General features: G+C 43.1%; 1 protein-coding gene across 1 annotated transcript in view; it reads left to right on the forward strand.

Moving 5' to 3' along the window:
* Positions 1–10,000, forward strand: part of unc-5 — a 256,136-nt gene that overhangs the window by 6,164 nt on the left and 239,972 nt on the right. The window contains exon 2 of the mRNA XM_076198739.1: positions 3,597–3,926. Coding sequence (XP_076054854.1) covers positions 3,731–3,926 — 196 coding nt within the window. The 5' untranslated portion in view covers positions 3,597–3,730. The remainder of the gene's footprint in view (positions 1–3,596; positions 3,927–10,000) is intronic.

Here is a 10,000-nt window from a genome sequence, read left to right on the forward strand (position 1 = left end):
GAGGAACGGCCCCGGAGATGGAAATTTGGATAACCCGATTTAAATATTCATATATTCACATGTTTATGTACATATGTGAATGTTTATGTATATACACCAGCATTCACTTCACATGTAAGATCACATTCACTTGAAGGCGACCAGAGGATCAAGCCAGACATGGTGCAACATAGTCGCCCCCAGTTTTTTTTTTCTTCTCTTATTTATTTATTTATTTTTTTCTCGATGAAACAAAAACATATATCAGAAAAATAGAGAAACCAATAAAGAAGATTGTCAGCATCGGAACGAGGGTGACATAATAAAAATCATATCAGTATAATTCAATTGCCAATCATATAAACGCTCTTAATTCTTTAATGTTTCTTACGATTGACTTGCGTAAATGAAATGTTTACTTCTCAGGCCAGTTTGACGTCACTCACACGTCTTGTGACGTCATCTAGAGTGCAAAACACACACACACACACACACACACACACACACACACACACACACACACACACACACACACACACACACACACACACACACACACACACACACACACACACACACAATCAATCAATCAGAGGACGGGAGAAAGTGTCCTCGCTTTGGGGGCGAGAGGTCCAGTCAGGTGGATGTGGACAAGAGCTCCGATAGCTATAGGACGCGTTAATGGACGATGGTCACCGTGAAGAGTTCTGCCTCTTCTTCCTCCTGCTCCTCATATTCCTCCTACTCCTCTTCCTCCTCCCCTTACTCCTCCGCTTCCTCCTCCTTTACCTCCTCCTCGTTCTCGTCCTTGTCCTCTTCCTTCTCCTCATTTTCTTTTTCTTCCTCGTTCTCATCCCCTTTCATCTCTCACTCCTCTTTCTTCTCTTCCTCCTCATCTTCCTCCTCCTCTTTTGTCCATCTCCCTCTCTCTTCTCCTCTTCCTCTCCCTCCTCTTCCCCATCCTCACCATCCTCCACTCCATCTTCCTCCCCGTCTTCATCCTCCTCCTCCTTGTCCATTTCCTCTCTCTATTTTTCCTCCTACTCCTCACCACCCTCCATACTCACCTCTACTCCATCCCCCTCCCACCGGATCCTTCATCTTCCCCATAACTGATACCAAGTTGGGACCTGAAGGACTCGGTCCTTATCGCCCTAAAGTTTGTGACCGAGCAAAAAGTACCTTAGGCTTTGTCGGTGTAAACTATGGTTTAAGTGTGAGTGTGTGTATGTGTGTGTGTGTGTGTTTGTTCGTTGGCCTTTGATGTTCCAGCCGAACCGTTTCAGGTCAGATTTTATGGTTTTATGTGTACGGGGGGGCGGGGGGGGAGGGTGGTACAACTGCGAAATGATGTACCATGTAAAAGGTATTGGAGTAAAGGTGGGGAACTATTGTCGATTTTTTTTTTTTTTTTTAATAAAATTAGATAAAGTTTCAGTTTTGGTTTACCCTCCTGTTCGATAGCGTATTCTCTTTTACAAAGGAAAATTTTTATCAGATAGGCTTCAAGGTACGAAAGCTATGTTGACATTTCGTTACATTATGCAGTAAAGAGGGAATGAAGGCTGTAGTTAAGATGATTGCTTGATGTTTCCCTGTGTAGAGATTTAACTGAACAAAATTGTATGGCGTCAGCTGTAACGAAATGTTGTTATGTTGAATATTGTTTACAAGACGCAGTGAAGCGAAATAAAAACGTAATGGAGGAGAGTGCAAGAGACCATAAGGCCTATACTCACCAGTTCCATGTCCCTTACCATCTGTAATCCCTATCCATAAAGTTATCTAATCTTCTTTTAAAACCACCGATTGTTTCAAAACTCACTACATAATTACTAAGTCTATTCCATTCGTTATCCACTCTGCTGGTAAACTAGTTCTTGGCTATTTCCTTCTTAAACTTAAATTTGTTAGACCATTCGCTGCATAGATGCTCTTCTGGAAATTTTATAAAATGAGCCGTCGTTAAATAGAACAAAAACTGTGAACTTTGCAAATCCATCACTGTACTGAGTAAAAGGTTACACATGAGTTTAGGACAGCCTTCGGGGACATGTGATAGTCATTTATTATTATTATCATCATCATTATCATCATCATCATCATCATCATCATCATCATCATCATCATCATCATCACCATTATTATTAGTATTAGTATTATTATTATCATTATTATTACTATTATCATTGTGATTATTAAAGTTATCCGCATAAGATGGATTGTTGACATGTCAATATCTGATGCCATAACCCGTGCTGGTATTGGTCAACTGCGTGTTTACACTGTCCTGATAGGCCGTATGCAACACATAAACGGATCCAAGTATAAACCTGAGGCGTAATCACAGATGACATCTGGAGCGTGGTATTGTGTACCTCAGTTCCCGATTAGATTTTGTTCTGTGTAGAGTGGAGTGTCAGCATACACCCAGTAACAGTGTAGCCATTTAACGAAGGACATTCAAGGGATCAATGTTCTCTACGAGTTTATTTGGAAAGCTCGCTTTCGGTTAAGACTACGTACAATAATCAAAATCATGTGTATATATATGGACCGGCTTGGAAATGTGTAGCATTGCCGGGAACGCTTTGCCTCGGATTTCTCAGTTCTCGGGGGATATGTGATTGGATCTCCCTGATGGAGACACCTCGTAGAGGAACCAACTAAGAGAAGTCTACTGAATAAGCGATTCCATGCCACAACATTCCTCAGGTTGTTTGATGAAGGAAATATAAAAGAACTGGTTGTTTTAAAAGAAGATGAAATAACGCAATGAATAGGAATAGCAGGTGGTAAGGGAAATGGAACTGCCTGGTGTAGGCCTTATGGTCTCTTGCAACCTCCTCCATTCTTACGGGGCATGTTCTCTCGGGCCCCTGGATTTGCAGGCGATCCAATTTGGATATTGTGGCACTTTCCACCACATTTTTTCTATGGCATGTCGAGTGTACAAAAAAAAAAAAAAAAAATCAAAAGACTAAAAGTAGACAAAGGAGTAGGTCGCCTGTTGAATGCTTTTTTGGTGACTGTGAAGCACGATTTTGGAATGAGAGAATGCTCGTATTAGGTGATATATATATATATATATATATATATATATATATATATATATATATATATATATATATGTGTGTGTGTGTGTGTGTGTGTGTGTGTGTGTGTGTATTTATTTCTCCAAAGACTTATTGGGCGAAATTAGTCAAAATAAACTTGGTTTCTAATTCGTATCTTCATCACCCACTTTTCCCACCTGTCACAATGCCTCAACATATATATATATATATATATATATATATATATATATATATATATATATGTGTGTGTGTGTGTGTGTGTGTGTGTGTGTGTGTGTGTGTGCGTGCGTGTCTGCGTGCGTGCGTGCGATTATAAAGCCAGGTACTTACCGTATACAGAGTGGTAATGTTCAAAGATGCATTTGACTTTGAAGAGCAATAAAATACTCAAGATTAATAGATCATTATCAAGTCACCTGTGCGTGATAGTACGCTCGTGCGTGTGAAGTGTCTGTTACGTTCAGTTCGTACGCGGACTAATATTATTTCCTTAAAAGAAAAAAAGAAATTGGTATTGATCGACTTTCCTGTTCTTTCCAGATGTGACATTAATTATGGATAGCGGGAAATGGTGAGGCGTGACCAGAAGAAAGGAAGAAGGAGGGGAGGCTGCCGGTGAAGAGGACACTAACCTATTCGAAGAAAAGTCACCCAGCCAGCCAGCCATCCTTACCATGGAAACGGATTGCAAATGTGACGAGACGGATGACGTGAAAAGGAAGAGGAGGAAGAAGAGGGGGAGGACGTGGTGGTGGGCGTTCAGGGAAGAAGAGACTATTGTGATGAAGACCTTCGCCCTCTTGGTGGTGTTCGCATCGAATGCCGTCGCCGTCGGTGCTGAGCCAGCCCCCGACTCGGGAGTCGATGGAGGTGAGTACATCTTTAGATACCAGATCCATTTTCTTTTCTTTGTCATTATTTTTTTCTTTGTTTTTTTCTTTTGAGCTTTTCTTCCTTGTCCCATTGTCGAGTTTTTCCCCTTTGTCGTTTATTCTCTTTGGCCGTCCCTGGAGTGGAAGCAAAAACCGCAAGTCTACCGACCCGCTGTCGTAAAAATTGTTTTGTTACCCCCGGACTGTTCTGGAGCAACGCTGAGGACAAGCGGCGTATCACTGTTGGGCCTCCCCTCAGGGGAGTCCGTCTAGTCCAGTGGTGGTCAACCTGGGGGCCCTCAAGGAAGGAATGAAAAGAATGTACAAAGGCCATTGCCTGATGTTACAAATTATACATTTCTATATTATATGAGGACTTGAAATGAAAAAAAAGAAATCCATCATTCTGTCCTGGCAGAAGATAATTATGATTGTCAGCTTTGTGGTACAGCAAAAGGTTTCTCTTCATCAGCATTTTATTATTAACATTGTTACATTTTTTCTCTAACTTTTTTGGCTGGGTGGGATTTGGGAGAAAAATGAAGGGGAGCCGCACGAAGGTTGAAAAATAATGGAAGGGGGAATAAAGATTGAGAACTACTGTCGAAGCCCGCTATCTGGTGGGGGCAGAGTCCCAGTGGTCACAGTTGTAGGGAATGGAAGCCTCACAGGGGTCCCCACTTCCTGATATCAAGAGGGAAATGTCCCGGAGTTGGGTGACCTATGGTTGCGAATGCTGATGTGCCGCGCACCGGAGGGGGGGAGCTCTCCAGGGCCGGTACCTGGAACGTTTCCTGTTCCAGGGATAATAGAGCACCGGTGCTGTCGGGTGAAGTGAGGTGCCTCTGAGGTTAGAGGTGGCGGAATGGATGGGGGTAATAAGCAGAATTGCAGCCGCTTGCAGAACCTGCATTGCCGAGTCTTGTGTCACTGACCTAGACTTTGCCGATGGTTCTGCTCGTGGTTGCCTGGATGAAGAGTAGAATCCAGACGTTAAATATTTCTATGGGTAAAAGCGAACAGGATATGCTAATATATACCTGGAAGTTAGTAGGTGATGAGCGTACGCCAGGAGACGCATAGCTGCCGTCGAACCCGTCACCATTGCCCAATGCGCCTCATGGACTGTTGGGGGGAAGTATCAGTCACTGCTGGGAATCGGAGAGGAGCGCGGGATTCGAACTCAAAACTAAGCAGATGCGGAACCAGCACGCTTCCGATGACGCCCTCAGTGCACACTGAAGACCACTGGAAATAGCGTCTAGGGTTATGTCGAGTCTCGGAGGAAGTATTTGGCGCTGCAGGTAGCTGTACAGGTGGACAAAGGCCTATGCCTTCAAGCCCCTTGTAATCCCTGTATGGATGTGCGACTTGGCCCCTTACCAAGGCTTTGAAATCGAGGCTAAATCCCCTCGGCACGAGGCCTTTAGGGAGGATCATGGGGGGTATTAGTACACAGGCCGTGATTCAAACCAATACACACTCTCACCCACTGCCGACATGAGCCAAATAACCTGCCTTATCATCGAGCATCGGGTGACGCACTTCGGTCATGTGCCTCGACTCTTCTTTTAATCTCCAGAAAAGAAAAAAGACCGTGAATGGACGACGCCGAGGACCATCCACTTCTGTCGTAGCCGCGTCAGATTAATCTTGCCTGCCTGTGGAGATGGGTCGCGTGTCTGCCTGAGAGCTTCCTAAGGTGCGGCTATACGATGTTGCGGCGTTTGCTCCCTTCGGTATGTTATGAGAACCTAAGAATGAAGGAGACTGCGAGAGACCTTAAGGCCTACACTAGACAGTTCCATGTTATGATATGTTGAGAGCGCATCCGTGGGGCAATGATACAACACCAGGAAGACTCGTGTCCTAACCTCAGCCTAGATGTGACTTACTTCACAGAATTTATTCTGGTTAAGGCCAGACGTCATGACAGCGGGCTAGTGTAGGCCAACTCACTTCTTAACCCCCAATGCTTCGTTAACCTGCTCCTCTGGCCTTTGCAATTTGAGTTAGTTAAGTTAAGCTGTTGCTTGTTCAGAGGACTAGTCAGTCAGAATCTTGGGGTGGTTTTGTTGCCTTTCGCCACCGAAAACTAAGGACGATGAAGGAGAGATTAGGAAGAGCACCGGAAAGGGAAAACAGCAGAAGTTGAAGATGATGTCCATTATTTCCTGAGTGAAGTATTAAAAGAATACTGGGTGTCTCTGGTCCGTAAGGGTGCCTGGAAAACACTGAAAATAATTACCTGATATTACGTAGTCATTATTTCATATGGGAAGGATATAGTTACGTTGTATGTCATTACTTATAACCTTTAAGTCCATTCTTGCTTAACCTGTTCTCCTCATTCCATCTGCTCCCCTCCCCACCCCCAACAACTATATATGTACATCTCTTCCTCCCCCCTCCTTCTCAACAGCTCTTCAGAGTCTTCACCTTACTCCCCCCTTCCCTACAGCTCCTCTGAGGCCTCACCCTACTACCTCCCTCCCTACAGCTCCTCAGAGTCCTCACCCTACTTCCCCTTCACCCTACAGCTCCTTTGAGTTCTCACCCTACTTCCCCTTCTCCCTACAGCTCCTGAGTCCTCACCCTCTCCCCCCTCCCTACAGATCCTCAGAGCCCTCACCCTACTACCTCCCTCCCTATATGTCCACGGTGTCCTCACCCTGTTTGCCCCTTCCCTATTCTTTCTATGAATCCTCACCCTACTTCTCCTCCTCCCTACAGCTCCTCTGAATCCTCACCCTACTTCCCCTCCTCCCTACAGCTCCTCTAAGTCCTCACCCTACTTCCCCTCCACTCTCTACAGCTCCTCTGAATCCTCACCCCTACTCCTCCCTCCCCCCTCAGCTCCACCTCTCTTGCATAGATATGCCTTGCATTGACGTCATCGCGCGGATCGTGATTGGCTTTGCCTCAGCACTGCGCGCTCATTGGCTGAAGCCGCTTGATAGCAGTCTGTAGACGAAACTTTCGTATACGTTTCGCACTATGGACGTTATGGGGAATATGCGGAGAGAGCCCTAGAACAACTGCAATTTCGTTTCCGTTTATTTCAGCCATGAATGTGTTATTTCGTGAAATTGTTTTTATTATACGGGTTCTTTTGTAATTATGAATATATGATGTAGACTAGAGCGTAACATCATATATATATATACTGTATATATATATATATATATATATATATAATATATAATATATATATAATATATAATATATATATCGTTCTCTGGCAAGAATGAACAGTAGTAAGAGCTCGTCTAATTTCTAACATTTCGGTTTGAAATATTTTTTCAGAGGGATTCGGAGATTCCGTCTCTCTGAAAAAGGTGTCCAAACAGAAAACGTTAGAGATTAGACTTGAGCTTTCATTTCACCAGTGTTCATTCTGGCCACGATATGAAATCCACTTGTCGAAATGGAACGGCCACGTATATATGCATGTATGTATATATATGTATGTGTGTATATATGTATGCATGTATGTATATATTTATGTATATGTATGTATATATATATATATATATGTGTGTGTGTGTGTGTGTGTGTGTGTGTTTGTGTATCTATATACCAAGGGCTTTTCCCTCTTACCAGGGAGGTAGCCAAGTCAAAAGTCATATGCCCACTGCCCTGGGTCAGAAGCAATGCAGCAAGACACAGCACATTCACAGCAAGGCCGCTTCACTTAATCGGCGACCCGCCCTTCTCCGTCCCCTCATGCAAAAAGAGAGAGAGAGAAGACGGGGAGAAATCCCTTCGGGCTGCGTCAAAATATCATTCACACATAACAACTACCTAACCCCCCATCCTCCATCTCCATTCCTTGCATCACAGTATCATTTATACACATCCATTCTTTACTTACCCCTACATACTGCCTTCTCCCATCTTTGCTCAACAGATAATATCCGCTTGCTCAACGCCCCTTTCACCCCATCAATCCATCTCATCCTCGGCGTCCCTCAAGTATATATATATATATATATATATATATATATATATATATATATATATATATATATATATGTATGTATAAATATATATATATATATGTATAAATATATATAATGAAATGTATACATACGCACATACATACATACATGCATACATACATACATACATACATACATACACACACATACATTTGGGTGCTAGCGCATGTGAATAAGGAATAAACCTTGGCAGGTACGTCTGATTTAATATACAGTATACTACCTGATAGGCTGCTGCGAAGGGTCGACGGAGCGTGACTCGTTCCTCGGGTAACGGCGGGGCTGGCGGGGGATTGGGGGGGGGAAGGCTAATGTTGGGGGTGGCTCGGACGTGTACGTACGTACGCTCTGCAGTCTCTAAGGACGTCTTGACAGCTTGTTGTGTCTTATTTCTATCCCTCTGTCTCTCCTTCCTCCCATCTCTCTCTCAATATCTAAGCAAACTGGGCAGGAGGTTAACGCCAGCATGGGGTATACGATGTATGTGGTGAGTATGCATCTTAGGTGTCTGTTGTCGGAGGAAGGAAGATACTCTCCTTAGGGGTGTCTGGCAACTCGACATTTCCTTTCCCCCCAATCGGCCGCGGGATCGGATGACCTATGTATGATCTACAGTACAAACAAATCCACTCGGGGTCGCGAAGCTGCGGTCCTCATCTGCTACTTTCTAATTTATTTACAAAGTACTTATAAATGTAACGCACTGCATGTACTACATGTTAGAAAATGTACTCTGACGGTTGTCCCGATTTACATTGTCTCCAGACAGTTTCTGGCAGTTCGTATTCCGTGACACGTGTAAACAGAATCTCATAAATTAGGGAACTGTTTTCAACAGCTTGTTGAAACACGAGTACCCAATGACGTTAACAGTGATCGATCTCCAAGGAGTCTGCCATAATTCCGTAAAATGAAGCTACGGCTTGACAGGGAAGCATTTCAGATGGTTCCTGTTAACCAGTCGCGTCTGTCGGACCTCATTGAGGAGAAGGAGGAATGCAAATGAGGAATAGCACTCGGACCATTCCTGACTAAATCAGCGGGGTTCTTGGTGTGTCAGGGTTGCCTGCCTACTGGGCAGACGCTTGGGCTATTGCCATTTCACTTTTTCTGTTTAATTTAGTCATAATAGTTAATGACGACGATAATGATGATGACGATGATTTGCCATGGAAACATACAGAATTGATAGGTCAATGTTTTTTACTTCCATTACTCTACTTCTTGCATGAATATTCTCACCATTCTTATTATGACTACAGAGGGCTTTTTCACTTGAAAGAGACAACACGAAGAAAAAAGGTCGCTAGACAAGAGGGATTGAGCTTGCTTGTCTTCACAGGGTCAAGGGTTTACCCCAAGAATACTTGCATCACCGCAGTTCTTGAACCAAGGGTCTATCACTACACAAAGCTTCACAACGCAAACTAAAATAATATTTCTTTCAGTCAAGACCAAGTACATTAACTGTTTTGGTTTCTGTCGAATACATGAGAAATATTAAACCAAGACTGCAAGGAAAGTTAGCATAATCTAGAGCAGCGTTTCTCAACCTTTACCCTTGCGTAACCTTTAAAATAAATTGCATGTTTCAAGGAACCCCTGCGCAAAAAACACATATACCATATCTTTCTCATTTTATTTTCATCGTAATATTAGGTTAGATTGGATGATGTTTATATTACATTATTACAGTAACCAAGAATATGTCGTGCGTGTTTAATTATATTACGTATATGAAACTAGATAAAAAATCAGAAGTGCATTAGCTAATCTCACTTGTTCTCGCGGAACGCAAGCTAACATAATATTTCTTTCTTTCAATCAAGATCAAGTACATTAACTGTTTTGGTTTCTGTGTTGAATGCACGAGAATTACTAGACCAAGACTGCAAGGAAAGTTAGCATAATCTAGAATCTGGATAATCTTTGAAAATTATTTCACGTTCGAGTCGGCACGAAAGACGACGATGACATATAAACAAGGTGAATCAAGGTGCGGACAATGGATCGTGGATGACGAGTGGGTCAATTAAGGAACCAAATTTTGCTGCAGGAGAAGAGGCGGGGA

The sequence above is a fragment of the Oratosquilla oratoria genome, chromosome 15 (assembly GCF_046742065.1).
Source record: "Oratosquilla oratoria isolate Oo_2021 chromosome 15, ASM4674206v1, whole genome shotgun sequence".
NCBI classification, from domain to species: domain Eukaryota; kingdom Metazoa; phylum Arthropoda; class Malacostraca; order Stomatopoda; family Squillidae; genus Oratosquilla; species Oratosquilla oratoria.